The 15,279-nt window shown below is 49.5% G+C and overlaps 4 protein-coding genes across 4 annotated transcripts; 3 read left to right on the top strand and 1 right to left on the bottom strand.

Annotated features, from left to right (window-relative positions):
* Positions 1–2,562: 2,562 nt before the first annotated feature.
* On the top strand, positions 2,563–4,148 carry AAFC00_006133 (uncharacterized protein; the record flags this gene model as incomplete). Its single annotated transcript, XM_069346039.1, has 2 exons — positions 2,563–3,811; positions 3,865–4,148. 2 exons carry the CDS (start codon positions 2,563–2,565, stop codon positions 4,146–4,148), a joined length of 1,533 nt encoding a protein of 510 aa, XP_069197248.1.
* Positions 4,149–5,332: 1,184 nt separating this feature from the next.
* AAFC00_006132 (uncharacterized protein) lies at positions 5,333–9,902 on the top strand (the record flags this gene model as incomplete). The annotated part of the gene is made up of 6 exons (XM_069346037.1): positions 5,333–6,533; positions 6,583–6,626; positions 7,473–7,548; positions 7,609–7,956; positions 8,107–8,699; positions 8,757–9,902. The coding sequence occupies 6 exons, from the start codon at positions 5,333–5,335 to the stop codon at positions 9,900–9,902; spliced, it is 3,408 nt and encodes a 1,135-aa protein (XP_069197247.1).
* A 919-nt stretch (positions 9,903–10,821) lies between these two features.
* On the bottom strand, positions 10,822–12,000 carry AAFC00_006131 (uncharacterized protein; the record flags this gene model as incomplete). The annotated part of the gene is made up of 1 exon (XM_069346036.1): positions 10,822–12,000. One exon carries the CDS (start codon positions 11,998–12,000, stop codon positions 10,822–10,824), a length of 1,179 nt encoding a protein of 392 aa, XP_069197246.1.
* Positions 12,001–13,643: 1,643 nt separating this feature from the next.
* Positions 13,644–15,155, top strand: AAFC00_006130 (uncharacterized protein; the record flags this gene model as incomplete). The annotated part of the gene is made up of 5 exons (XM_069346035.1): positions 13,644–13,729; positions 13,792–14,204; positions 14,262–14,763; positions 14,823–15,082; positions 15,136–15,155. The coding sequence occupies 5 exons, from the start codon at positions 13,644–13,646 to the stop codon at positions 15,153–15,155; spliced, it is 1,281 nt and encodes a 426-aa protein (XP_069197245.1).
* Positions 15,156–15,279: the final 124 nt, after the last annotated feature.

The following is a 15,279-nucleotide window of genomic DNA, read 5'->3' as shown; positions in this document are numbered from 1 at the left end:
CTCATTGGTTGTGAGGCGTTCGGGGCAATGCGACATGAACTCTAGTATGTATTTCTTAATCAGTAACACGATGACTTTATTCCTGTGTAAAAGTGCGTACACAGATAACTGTATGCGGCAATAGCTTGAATCGATGTATGTCCTTTCCCCCATGTGAAGTCTCATAAGTCCACCAGACAGTATCGTCAGGCTAGCGTTTGTGCCGTCTGTGGCCATATTCGGACCATACGCTCGGTGGACAAGCGACGAGTAGAATAAGTGACAACAGAAGTGCTAGCGCCAATGTGGCTTCCACTTGGGGGTTTGTTTGGAATCCCTCTTCAAGAGGAAGCTCATGCTGAACAGACCAAGCAACCTGAACATCGCATACACGACTGTTGATGATCCGTAAAAGTCTCTTCGGACCTCTTATTGTCGTTTCGTGTTCAAAACCGACAACGTCGTCCTGCCCCTGTGAGTGAAGCTTGTTGCGTCCACGATCGAAGTACTGCTGATCGCGTGTGGTCCATTAGACAAGTAGGACTGCAACAAGCTTAAGCATTGCCAACTCAGGCAGTGCAACAAACTGCAGCCAGGAGCGTATTGGAATCTGAAGCACATATAAGTTGACAGCGACTCTTCTCTGTATGTCCTACAGATCTTCATCAAAACCATCATCGAACAACTCCAGCACGAGACCTACAGTCTTTCTGTACAACCAGTCCAACATCGCAGAACCGACCATGCGTGGAGCCCCAACACTGGTAGGTGCCAGTCATGGCGGCCGCAGTTGGAACGACTCTGAGGTGAGTTATCTCTTCTATCTCCGATCATGAGAGAGTGCAAGCGCTGTCAACAGCGCATGTCTGTTGACATCTGAACACCTCACTCGATATAGGCGGACGGTGGCTGTCGTAGCCCATTGACAATTGCTGACGTTCAACAGGTTGACATCCTCCTGACCTGTCTCGAGACCGTTCAGATGAGAGTGCGAGCTGGTGGCAAATCAACTCCGACCGGGTACGAAATGGCCTCCAATCAGCTCGGACGTTCCAACCAAGCCTTGCGACTTCGGATGCAGGCACTTCGCAAGCAGGGAAACCACCGCGCGTGTGCTCTTGCCGCTAGAGCTTCCGCCAACGGAGCTGTTAGGGTTACCGCTCGTCCACAGACCTTCAATGAGTCATCGGAGACTGAAGAAGATGAGGAAGACACGGAGACAGAGGCAGAGGACGAGAAAGAGGAAGAGGAAGAAGAGGAAGAGGAGGAAGAAAAGGATGAAGAGAAAGAAGAAGAAGATTGTGAGCATCACAGTAACCCAAGCCCAGGCTCAGAGGATACGATCGAGGCTTTGCAACAGTCATCGCCAGAATCGACTCTCGAATCACCAGAGATGTCTTTCCGTGCGCCAAATGCATCACCCCTTCGATCGCCAGAGTTGTCCATCGGATCACCAGAAATGTATCATCCTCAATCGCCGGAGCTGTTCATCAGATCCCCAGCACTGCCTCTTCGATGGCCAGATATATCGCATTTGCGTTTGCCAGCCATTGCTCCGCAGTCCCTCGATATGGAACTTGGCAGGCAGGGAAGCGGAAGCAGACCTCCACCAATCTTCGGTCCTAATGTCCCTCCAGGAGAAGTCAGCCGGGTTGAAGCGTATCTCGAGGCCAAGTACAACGATGTATGGCAAATCATCCAAGCTGGGTTGTGCATGAACACTATTGCAGGGAAGGAAGCGCCGGACCTTGCTGCAATTGAGGCCGTATGTGAAAGAGCATTGGTGCAGAGAACAATGCAAGCCAACCACTTTACGGCAAGCACTTGATGGCTTCATCCTAGGCTATAGGGAAAGAAGATCATTCCGATCATCAGCCAGGAGTTCCCATCAAACCTACATCCTTCTGTATGTCAGAAGTCGCGAGATCATCGCGTTCTTTGTACAACATAATCGCTTTCTTTACCTTATCATTGTTGGCGACAACAGCGGCTTTCAACAAGGCCACTGTTATTTCAGCCACCTTGAAAGACATACACTAATAGGCGGCACTGATAGTATATACACTACTGTATCAATCGAACGTCATGTAAAATTGTTCCAAGTGTTGATGCCGATGCTGGCAAGATGAATGGTTGTTGTGACGCTTACATCTCACTTTGGCCTCGGAGGTACCCGACCTAAAGTCCGTGATCCCGACCTTCCCTATCTAGTAGCTGGCCGCCGGCCACAGAGCGACGTCTCACTCCATCCTTGTTCAAATGACCCGCGGGCATTCAATCATTATGATCAACATCACCACCTGTCGGAGTAGCGACCAGGCAATGTTGCTGATAGGGCGACCTTATCGAGTCACACAATCTGATATGATAGGCATGCTGTTATAGTTGAACACTGTAAGCTAGTGCTAGGTTTGTATGATCATAGGAACCGCCTTCTCAACGAGATATATGTAGTCAGGCAAGGTAGGTGCTTCACGTGCGTCTCTTCCATGTTCCTTTTGTCGATATTTGATCACCCTTTTCTGCGATACTCGCCTCAAATCTCCGAGGTCTGAAAATACATCCTTGAGGCTATTTTCCATCATGGCGGAACACTACCCAGATAAAGAAAAGGCCTTGGACTATTCACCTACGAAGGTCACCCCAGACTATGAGATAGGAGAAGTAAGGGATGTGCGTGATGCTGATGCAGCGCTTGACTTCTTACGCCACGAGTCCAGTGCGGGAGAAATGACCCCTGAGGATGAGAAGCGACTTGTGCGCAAGATTGATTGGATGATCATGCCACTGATGTGGCTTTGCTACTGGGCACAGTATCTCGACAAGACATTGATCAACTATGCTGCAGTCATGGGTCTTTACGATGATGCAAACATCACGAAGGGAGACTTCTCAAACCTGGCGTGGATCTTCTATGTTTCCTATCTGGTCTTCGAGTTTCCCCATGGATACGGCATGCAACGATTCCCGACCGCGAAATACCTGGGAGTCATGGTCACTTGCTGGGGTGCCGTTGTTGCTGTGACGGCTGCCTGTCATAATTATGGCGGGCTGATCACCACACGTGTACTACTCGGTGTCTTCGAGTCTGCTGTCGCGCCGACTCTGAATCTGATCACCACCATGTGGTACCGAAAGCATGAGCAGCCTCTCCGAGTAGGTATATGGTATCTCGGGACCGGCACTGGTGTGGTGATAGGCAGTCTGCTCTCCTACGCCTTCCAGCATGTGCATTCTGCAGCGCTCTACAGCTGGCAGATCCTCTTCCTCGTCGTTGGTCTCTTGACTGTTTGCATCGGTAGCACCTGTCTGTTGTTTCTGCCCAACAATCCGATGCAGAGCAGGCTCACTCATGACGAAAAGATCTGGGCTGTCGAGCGCCTTCGTGAGAATCAGACTGGTATTGAGAACAAAAACTTCAAACCTGCTCAAGTCGTTGAGTGCTTCCTTGATCCTCAGACGTGGCTGCTCAGTCTGATCACGATTTCGTCGAGCGTACCGAATGGTGCTATCTCGTCATTTCAAGCCATCACAATCAAAGCTTTTGGTTATGATAGCAAGCAGACTGCCCTGCTGCAGATCCCCGCTGGAGGAGTCTCGATTGTTTCCATATTGATAGCAACGTATCTCGCCGGACGCTTCAACCAGCGTGGGCTGAATGTTATTACGCTACTGATCCCGGGCGTGATTGGTGGTTGCCTCATGGCCTTCCTCAGCGCGGACAACAAGCCAGGCAGATTGATCGGAAACTATCTGACCAATTGCATTGGTGCAAGCTTGCCTTTGCTTTACAGCTGGGTTGGTGCTAACTACGCAGGACACACTAAGAAAGGTACGGTTGAACCAAAGTGACTGAAGCAACATGCCACTGACTATACTAAATAGTGACAATGAATGCGATTCTTCTAATGTCCTTCTGCCTCGGTAACATAATAGGACCTCTTACCTTTCGTCCCGAGGACGCTCCTGACTACATTCCTGCCAAAATTACGATAGTAGTCACTTGTGCAGTTGCAATCATGCTGACAGCAGTTCTTCGCGTTTATTACATGTGGGAGAATAAGAGAAGGGACAGACTTATGGAAGAGACGCATATGGAGCATAAGGCGGACATTGAGTTCTCCGATGTTACAGACAGGCTGAACAAGGAGTTCAGATACAAGTACTGATACCTTATGTACTGGAGCTTAAGAAATTGATGATATGTTACGATTATGTTTTTTGTGTAGTTTGGGTTCCTGTTGGATACGTGCTCTGACGGTCATGTATACCAAGGAAAATGCTACCAATCAAAATGAATCTGCTTGTATCGTATCGGACCCGAATAGTACGGTCATCCTCCCAGATCTCTACAGTACAAAATGCAGTATATCTCATCAGAACGAAGATAATATTCTGTACGTACAAGTATACAATAGTGTATATGCCGATGGAAGGCGGTGAAGAGGGCAACCCTGTCCATCTGCTACATGCCTAGGTACAGTACCATGACGACGTTGCCCAACCTAGGGTTTCGTATCACTGAACTATGGGTCCGTGGCCCAATTTTAGCCAACGCATCAAGTCACACAGATAATGAGGCAGACATGGTACGTAATGTATTCTAATGATGATGAGCGAATGATGAACGACGGGCAAGTCCTGCCATTTTTCTAAGAGGACTCTTCCACGCAAGACAGGGATAAGACTTCCTACCAATGGTAATAACGCAAAAATAACAGTATCGTCTTGCTGCTCCCCTGCAATATGAGCGCAAGCATACATGATTGCTAATTGCCTTCACGCGTGCCATTCGTCCTGTGTTACTACTTTCAGACTGTATACAAGATGCGATGATGAAGATCACAATCATCTAGGGAAAATTGTATGTTCCTGCGATCAGGACTCTCCAGAGTGCTGTGTTCGAAGATTGAGCCGCAGATCAAGCTTTCTTTGGCCGCCACAGTGCTCTGAGTAAGGCACCTTACTGTACTTGCACCTTCGCGAAATTTATACTGTACTTGATACTTTGACAGCAATCTATATGCACTTTGTGCTTTGCATCATTCACAAGATATGAACCATTTCTTCATTATGTTCCGTTTTTTCGGAACCTCTTATTAAATCACACCGTGGGTTAAAGTTTAAACTTCCAGAGATATGATGCTATTGGTATTTGAGGCTGTTTGCCAAGTCTGGGTCTGTCAATCTGGACTTTGAGCCTGCCGCGCCGCCTCACCCGCCTCGATATTAGACACGAAATCCCCGCACAGCAAGCGACAGCAGCATCCCAAACTAAGGTATACCTCCTTGTACTCGATTATACATTTCAGATGCCTCGCACGTGAGCTGTCAGTTCCGGAGCCGTGCAAAGATGGAGTATTTCCGGATACCGACTGGAGATCTAGCACTAGATGAGCACCTCCGTCATGTACGCAGTGTCGACTGGACAGCCACTTCTGTCGGTCCATTGGAGAAGTTGCCGGTAGAACTTGCGGAACTTATTTCCGTCATGCTATTGGACTCACAACCTCGACTCTTACTTGTGGGAGTCGATGATAATATGCTGTATAATCCAGCTTATGGCGAAATGATTGGTGAATATCATCCAAAATTTCTTGGCATGCCAATGCGCGATGGCTGGCCTGCACAATGGGATAAAACTCGATCGATCATGGAGAAAGTGCGCGCCACAGGACTGTCTCATACCGAGGAAGACTACTCTCTCCATTACCGGAGGAACGATTCCACCGAGGACGTAATCCTAAGATGGTCAACGTCTGCTCTGAAAGGCCGCTTCCCTGGATTCTATGTGTCATTGACCGACGTGACTGATATAAGGGTCGGAGAGCATCGACGAGGGCTATTAAAAGACTGGTCTGAAAGGTGGTCACTCACTGCCGATTTGCCCTCTCTATGGTCTTCGCTCTCTCAAACCTTTGCTTGCCATCCGACAGAGTTTCCGTTTGCCTTGCTCTACTCCGCTGTGCCTCAATCTGGCCAACAGACTTGGCACGATTTTGTCCTCGATGCTCAAGATGCTACACGTTTTTCTCTCAAGAACTTTGTGGGCGAGCCTTCTGCTCGGCCGCTCGTCCAGACGACCCTGAATCTCGACAACACAACGAAATTGCATCAAGACATGGCGCGTCGAGCTGTCATGCTACGAGAGCCGCAAATGCTATTTGTAAACGATGGTCATGTACCAGATAGTTGGGTTCTTGCTGCATCTGATAGGAGCCATGGTACTGTCTTGCAGGCCGCGGTCATCGTTCCAATCAAATCAAATCGAACTGGAGTTGTGATCGGTCTTTTTGTCCTGGGTCTCAACACCAGAAGACCGTGGGACAACATGTATCGTGACTGGATCTCGGAGATCGGACGTGAAATCAGTGAAGCTTTCACTGTCAAACTTCTTACGGAAGACGCAATCAGGAAACACCACGATCAAGCCAAGCAGGCTGCTTATGAGCAAGTACTGCTAGCTAAAGAGCTTGCATCTCGTGAGAAGGAAGCTAGCTCTGCGAATGATCAAGCTAAGCGCTTGCTGGATATGATGGAAGACTGTGGCGTTGGTAGGTACTGCCATCAACATGCTGTAACAATATGCTGAAATGATTACAGGCATCTTCGAGTACAGTCCGGATGGTAAGCTTCGGCATGCAAATGTAAGTAGCTATACCAGCCTTGATTTTTTGCGCTGAGCGCCTCCTTACACAAGGAATATCTTGTTTTTCAATCTTGTTCCCCAATCTTAGATGCGCTGGTTCCCGAACGACTTTCTGGCAATCGAGTAGTCAACGCAGACCAAGGCCCGTCAACTCCTTACCATTGGCGACAGCCACGCATAAACTTGTTACTCATAAGGAAAACCACTAATGAAAGTAATTCTATAAGGAAGCCTGGTACAAATTGTCAGGATACCCGAGATCGCCAGGCGGGGCCACAGAATTTGATTTCATGACATGCGTCTATGAAGATGACGTTGACTTAGTCCTTCGCAATTGGCGAAATTTAGTCCAAGGTAACCCTACGACATTCGAGATGAGATGGAAAGCCCCACCTCCTGCTCCGGGAGAGAGACCACCCGAGGATGGGCAATGGGTGCTGTCTAGTTGTATACCAGTCATGGACGAGAACGGAACATTGATCGCCATTTCGGGCTGCACGACCAACATAGGACCGCAAAAGAGGGTTGTCCGCGATGCGCTTCGACGAGCCGAAGCGCTCGAGCAAGCGCGAGAGAGTGAAAAAAAGGCGGATCTTGCTAATGAAAGATACAAGAGAATGACTTCATTGGTGGACCTGATTGATGTTGGAGTCTTCGAATATGACTCCAAGGGGGTATTGTAAGTCCTTGCGCGCTTTCCTTGGCTTATTGAACATCAGTGACTAACTAAGCTAGGCGACAAGCAAATGTACGTTCTTTCCGTGTGGCCCGATATGTCAATATATTGCGACGGTTCTCTAGTATCGATCTTTCAAGGCGGCAAAGCTCATACCGTGACTTGTAGGACGCATACTATACCATAAGCGGTGTCCAAAAGGATCACCAGGTTGAGTTACAGTTCACTGATGCGGTCTTTCCCGGTTCGTTCGAAGTTAAGAACAAGCACAAGCGGTCGGATGTGATAGCTAACCGTTAAGAAGATGATCTCGAATTTGCGTTATCGCAATGGCATGTCATGTCACAGGGTCGTTCACTCAATTTCGAGATGCGTTGGAAAGCCCCGGATCGGGCAGTGCCTGGAGGCCCAGATCCAGGCCGCTGGACGCTTGCTGCTTGCATTCCTATCCTTGATGAAGATGGCAATTTTTCGACTCTCTTCGGCTGTATCACGGACATAGATGCCCAGAAGAGTGCCGAGAGAGAGTCTGTCCAACGTGCGGAAGCACTGGAAAGAGCTAGAGCATCTGAGCAGAGATTTGTACGATTCACAGAATCATCTGCTGTGCCCATTTACATACTAGAGCACCCTTCTAAGAAGGTCACATATGGTGAATCACTCCTCTTTGCTGCCCAATGGACCCGACCCCCAGGATAGTTCGGCCCGTTGGCGACACCTCTTACGGGGATCATCTCATGCTTTTGATGTTATTACTGTACTCGTTCCAGTATACATTGGACTGACACGAACACGAACATAGGAAACGACGCTTGGTTTGCTCTGACAGGTCTCGAAAAGGGCGATTACACCAATATCGATTGGCGAAGTGCTGTTCTGGAAGAGGATATCCAAGTCATCGACCACATTTGGTCAGCGCTAACTGGTCAGAAAGAGACTGTGAATGTCCAGTTCCGACTTAAACGCATGTGGACTGACACCGACGGGGAGCCTATATCACCAATCTGGGTCATGGCGACAGCCAATCCCGAATTCAACGATGACGGAACGATCAAAGGCATAATGGGAACTATGTCAGATATTACTGGCTTCAAATGGGCGGAAACCTCACAGCAGATGCGTATCAATGAAGCAGTCGAAGCCAAAAGGCAGCAGGAAAACTTCATCGACATGACTTCCCATGAGATTCGAAATCCTCTCGGCGCTATTGTTCACTGTACTGACGCCATCGCCGATGGCTTGGTAGACATGCGAGACCTAGCAGAAACGCTGAAACTGACCGAACACGTTAACAAGCTCGGCCAATTGCTCGACCTGATCAGGAATAGTCTCGATTCTGCGCACACCATCGAGTCTTGTACCTCGCATCTCAAAAGAATCGTCGACGATATCCTGGTATGCTTGCCACGCACTCGGGATGTCTGTTAATGTACCTCCTAACAATGTGGACAGGTTCTTTCCAAGCTTGACTCGAACCTCCTCCAGATCGCGCCATCGGCTGTCCGACTTGAGGATGTGCTCAAAAACGTCTCAAAACTTTTTGAAGCAGAGGCCCAACGTGCAAATGTAGATGTACGGACAGAAGTGGATGAATCATTTGAGCAGATGAAGGCGACCTATGCCCTTCTCGACTCCGGTAGAGCTCTCCAGATTCTAATCAATTTGGTCACAAATGCCATCAAGTTCACCAAGAACGAGTCCATCCGTCACGTCGTTATTCGCATGGGCGCCAGCGAAGCTCGACCGTCAGAGAGCTCGTTGAATGTCGAATTTGCGTTGGCGCATTCGGTCCGCGACAGCATATACGAAGGACCTGAATTCGCTGGTCGTACCTTTCATCTATGGTTCACCGTCCAAGACACTGGTAGAGGCATGACGCAAGAAGAGAAATCCAAGATCTTCTCACGATTCACACAAGGATCCCCGAAGACGTACAGCGAGTACGGCGGTTCCGGACTCGGCTTGTTCATCAGTCGAGAACTCGCCGGTCTGCAGGGCGGCGAGATTGGCGTCGCGTCAGAAGCAGGTAAAGGATCAACTTTCGCATTCTTCGTCAAGACAGTGCACACAGATCCCCCAGCGACGAAAGTGCAAGGCTTGCAAGAACAAGTCGACAACATGTCCTTGACCAAACACCGCATGACCGCGCACGAAGTCACTGTCTTGGTGACAGAAGACAACATCCTCAATCAAAAAGTGCTCAAGAAGCAACTGACGAAACACGGATACAACGTGTACACAGCAGACAACGGACAACAAGCGCTCGACTTTCTCAGGACAACAAAATATTGGCGAGGCAACAGAACGACAGTCGCCGCCGACGACAACGCCCTCGACGTGGACGTCATCCTGATGGACGTCGAGATGCCGGTCATGGGCGGCCTGCAGGCGGCGAGATGCATAAGAGACTACCAGAAACAGGGCGAGATATCCGGGCACATACCCATCATCGCCGTGTCCGCCAACGCGCGGCCGGAACAGACGAGAGAGGCCATCTCTGCAGGCATGGACGATGCCATTTCGAAGCCCTTTCGCATCGTTGAAATCATCCCCAAGATCGACAAGATGGCCAGTTGGGCCAAAATGCTACGAAAATGAAAAGTCTGATAGCGATTTCAGCATACATGGGTCGTTTGGGATCATCCTTGTTGAGCGCACATTTTTCTAGACATAATTATAGATACGAAACTTCGAGACTACTGTAGATATTTGCTTTAGCTGGTGTCTTGTCACAGTCTTGACACGAAGTTGTTAAACACATCTACGTTTGAGGTCCCACTTCTGAACTTTGTGTAAATGCTAGTGAGTGTCTATAAACTTTCGCAATAAGCCTGTTGACATGGGAGTTCTCCGGCTATCTTGCAGTTGCGCCGATAAACACACATCGGTGCGCTGACTTGGCATCGCGAAGTCCTTGGCCTTTCCATTCCTCGGCGCGATTGCAAGAATGCGCGATAATCCCATGCAGGGTTTGTATGACATGAGACCATTCTCTTATGGGAGCGTACTCTTCGTAATCGTGTCCACTGTGGTTTAATCAAACTCTATACAGGGTTGCTTCGATGTATGCATGGTTTGACTGGTCCCTCGTTGCAACGATATCCCTTTTTCTGCTTCTTGCATTGTAGTAAGTGTCCGGACCGGCTAAGGTTCATTGTTCAGTGCACAGGACTGACCGCCTCTACCAAGTCCTGTTCGTGCCGTAACTATTCAAACCTAGACAGAAGAAATTAGCTACCGCCTATGAGAATGAGTCCAAAGGCGACGGTAGCGTACCGAAGATTGTGGTTCGCCTGTATCCAATTGTAGCTGTCAGCCACGCCGCATAGTTCGTCGTATCAAATGCTGGAGTCTGAGTCCTGGTGTGCTAAAGCGAGATTTTGAGATGCGACGGCACAAGCAAGCAGGGTGCATTTCAACAAGAGGCCAAAATTTTGTTCCCCGAGCTAATCGTGAAAATGGTTCGTCGATCATGATATGAAGAAGAATATCATAACATGAAGAAGTTGCACGACGTTCATCCAGCATCTTGCGTCAGATTGATCTCGACCTGTGCAAAATATTCGAGTTCGGCTATACTGATGTCATGTGCTACCTCGAGACTCGCGAGCGTTGGCACCGACGCCTTGTAGCGATGTAGCTCAGATGTACGAACAAGTGCTGGCTTTTGTTTGGGGCAAGGAGTATCGATCTCATTGCGTCGATGCGATATCAATGTCGGTGGCGGTGACATGAGTTTGCGGTCTTCGCTGTGACTTCTCACTTGTTCAGAGGGTCGCGCATTTCCCGTCAGGCCAGCCCGCCTAGCACGCTTTTGCACCGACGGTGACAGTAGTTTGGTTTCTTCATTTACGAATTTTGGTGGCGAGAAAACTGAACCATCATCCTTCCCGTAGGCGTAGGAGAACACGAAATGCTTCTGTGGCGTTACTGGAGTTTTGGAAGCCGACATATCTTGGGGGCGTCTTTGATTCAACGCGGTAAATACATTCCGTGATACAGAGGCATCCAGGGCGTCAAGATCATCTGAAGTAAGGTCGAAATCACTGGATCCGAAAGATCCGAAAGATATGGAGGATGCAGGGGGTTGATCTCGAGTCCCGGAGCATTCATTGGACAGCTCGCAAGCCAGTTGTGTATTGCTGTCATCGCAGTCGCTCCATGGATCAGGATCTCCGTCGACGTTCGACGAGGGAAGTGCCGGACATGATAGCCTCGTCGGAAGCACAGCTGCAGCAGTGATATTACCTTGCCGTAAATCTACACAGTTCCAATCAGGGGACTCATTCACTATGTCAAGCAAGGTGTCGTCATCCAGAAGGTCGTCGTCCCACGGCTGAGAGGAGGCTTTCTCTTCGCCCGCTGATGCGTTTATTGAAGGCTGGGGTGGTTTCCAGAAGGCGCCCAAGTGGAGCTGAGATGATTTATACCCGAATTTATCGAGCTTTCGCTGTGTGCCCAAATGAACTTGCTGCTGCTGCTGCTTTTTGGTAGACTCTTTTTCTTCTCTTTTAGATTCCAACAACGCTTTACGCTCTTCTTGTTGTTTACACCGTGAGGCACGCTCTATCAGCTCAGCCCCGCGCTCAAGCTTTCGCCTTTGCTCCACCGATACCGATGTCGGACCTCGAGCCTTGAAAGCTTTCTTCGCTTGCTTGAGAGTTTGTGGTCGATCGTGCGACTCGCAGGAGCGCATAATTGAACGACATGGGGCTTTCCGTATCACTCGGGCGCACAAGGCCCCAAAGGTTGCACTGCAGCGATGAGGGATGTGGCGGTCCGTTTCCGCGAACGCAGTGGAGCGATGGAAGAGTACCATCACGTGCTCCAGCCACAACGCCAAGAGCATCTTGCCGAGGCTTTCGGTAGGCGACGATCTGTGCTGTCGTCGAACGAGTCATCTCTCTCGATTGGTTGTTAGAGGAAATTTAGGCACAAAAGCAAGGCACGTATGAGCAGATCTTTGCGAGCGTGTGACCTTCAAAGCGACGCCATACTGACCAGCAGAAGTCGAGAGAATGCCCTAAAGAAGCGGCTTGACACACGGATAGCTGTTTACTATGTACTTGTACCATACCGGTGCGATCTCCGTTGGTGGAGGCGAAGGCTTCATGTTCTGGAAGGAAGATGATCGTCTGCACTCCGCCTTTGCTTGCATCTTTACGATGTCTACTTGAGTGATAGATCGACGTTCTAATCACGAGTCACAGTGCAGCGTGCAGCGTGCAGCGTGCAGGAGAGCAGCATGAGCCTGATCTGCTTCGCAAATCAACACGTGTGATACCGTGGAGTTCTGCTACAGAGGATGCGATCGTTTGAGGTGATCCGATGCGATCATTGCAACCTAACGCAACATCGACCAAAGCCAATCCTCCATTGCGTCTCGTGCACTGGACTGGATACCCACCTGGTAATTGTACTCTTGCTTCCGCCTTTTGTGTTGGTGGGAGCCGCCGCTGTTACAACCTCAGAGAAAGTGCGACCGGTCGCGTGCATACCCCATGTTCCCCACAGATGTGCCCCGCGATCTCATATTTCACTCAGTCAGCCTAACGGCATCTGACGTAGAGAGTATATGCATGGTGCATCGTCCGACGGCCAGGCGGGTCGTTCTGATACACCTACTACATTTAGTCATAGGCGACTTCACTGACGGCATACTGGACAGCATTCCATGTCCGTGTGACGGCAAATCGCTGCCGTTAGGGTGATCAGACTTAGTCATTGGTAGGCGAAGTGGAGTAGAACCTTCACTGTGGGATGCCAGCTGATCTAACAGATCATTGCATATGAAGCAAGGTAATTGTACTTGGACCAAGTCTCCGAGCCGAAGGATATCCGCGACTTTAAATTTGCCATCAGTCGGAGCTTACTGTGCGTCCAGCCACTGAGAATGTGTGCCTGACGCCTCTAACCCGTCATCCCTGTGGGTAAACAGACCCTGTGCCTCATTTCTTGCCAATGGCCCCGCATACCTCAGTGTACATAGCTCAAAAATGTTTAAAAAGTCATTGGCAATTGTGGACTCATGCGAGCGTCAAGTTGGTATGATCAACCTGCGAGGAGGTCTCGTGGTCATGCAAGTAACGGTTGTATTGCAAAGCATCTCCGTTAAACAACGTGAGACAGGACTTATATAAATGTCGGTGGCGTCCCATGAAGTGAATCAGAAGTTGTTCTTCGCTTCATCATCAATGCAATAACATTTACTTCGGTGAACATATTTTGAACTCTGCATCGTAACAATACATACATGGTCAATAAACTGCATAACATTGTCACCATCCTTCCAGCTTACTCAAATCCTTCTGGAATTTGTACTGTCATCTCTTATCAAACATGCGGTGCAACCCAGTCATCACCTCAACCCTGGCAGCTTTTGTCTGGCTGCCAAACATAATTAATGCTGCGCCAACTCGTGGATTGTAAGTTCTTCACTAGTGATGAATTCTTTACTGGCTCTGCAAACGCGCTAATCTTGCTGTAGTTCTTACCTGAAACGCGATGACACCCTCAAATTTGGCTTCGGCGATGAGAAAGTTCGGGGTGTTAACCTGGGCGGATGGTTGGTGCTCGAACCATGGATCACACCTAGTGTATTCGAGGCGACTCCAGACAACGTTGTAGACGAATATACCTATGGCCAGCAGTATGGGCAAGATGAGGGTAACTCGCGACTCACCCCGCACTGGTCGAGCTGGATTCAAGAGTCTGACATGTACGCCATCGCGGCGGCGGGTATGAATTTTGTGAGAATCCCAATCGGCTACTGGTCCATCACCGGTTCCGAGATCGGCTACGACAGCTCGCCGTACATCAAGGGTGCCTATGAGTATCTTCATGCTGCCTGTGATTGGGCTGGAGGAGCAGGCCTCAAAGTATTGATCGATCTGCACGGAGGTGAGAGCAGCCTCTCTTTCTAGATGCATCTAGGAAACCACTGACAAAAGTCTACAGCTCCCGGTTCCCAGAACGGCTTCGACAATTCGGGCCAGCGTGGAAGCGTAGGATGGACTCAAGGCAATACGGTTGATGAGACGCTCCAGGCGCTCAAACAGCTCCGTGACGATCTGGCCGGGCATTCGGCTGTGGCTGCGATCGAGCTGCTGAACGAGCCACTGGGTCCCTCTCTCAATATGGACACTGTGCGTCAATTCTATATGGACGGATGGGGTGACCTGCAAAACAGCAATGTTGCTATCACGTTCCATGATGCATTCGAAGGCGTCACTGCTTGGAATGAGTGGGGATCTGGCATGTGGAACCTACTCCTGGACACACATCACTATGAAGTCTTTTCTTCTGGCGAATTGGAAGCTAGTCCCAAGGATCACTTGAGCACAGCTTGTGGCTTTGGTGGGTCCATGTCGACGAACAACAAGTGGACCATTGCTGGTGAATGGAGTGGAGCTTTCACAGATTGTGCAAAGTGGCTCAACGGACGGGGTGTTGGGGCCAGGTAAGCATCTCTTGATGTTCAATGGTGTCATCCATGTACTAACACAATCGATCGCGTAGGTACGATGGAACCTACAATTATAATGGTCAGTCGTCGTACTATATTGGCAGCTGTGATGGAAAATATTCGGGTTTCGTCGCCGACCTCAGCTCAGCCGACAAGGACAATATCGGTCGCTTCGTAGAGGCTCAGATGGATGCCTATGAAAAGGCTGCTGGCTGGATCTTCTGGACCTGGAAGACCGAGGGTGCCCCGGAGTGGGACATGCAAGCTCTTCTTGCCGGAGGCGTCTATCCCAATCCCGTCACGAACAGAAACCGTAAGATGAATCAATGACTCATGCTGCAAGTCTCCGCTAACCTACTTCTCCAGACCCTGGTCAATGTAGTTAGAACCTCGGCCAAGTCGGTACGTCAGCCAGGATCACAACGGCTATGTCCGCTTTGATGGACGCCCTATACAAAATCCGAGCCTTACTAGCTCATCTGCAACCTTCACCATGAATGATGAAAGCCA

The sequence above is a fragment of the Neodothiora populina genome (assembly GCF_041146345.1).
Source record: "Neodothiora populina strain CPC 39397 chromosome Unknown canker_contig_7, whole genome shotgun sequence".
Classification (NCBI taxonomy): domain Eukaryota; kingdom Fungi; phylum Ascomycota; class Dothideomycetes; order Dothideales; family Dothioraceae; genus Neodothiora; species Neodothiora populina.
Note: the sequence above shows the minus strand (reverse complement) of the source record. Positions and strands in the feature narration are given on the sequence as shown.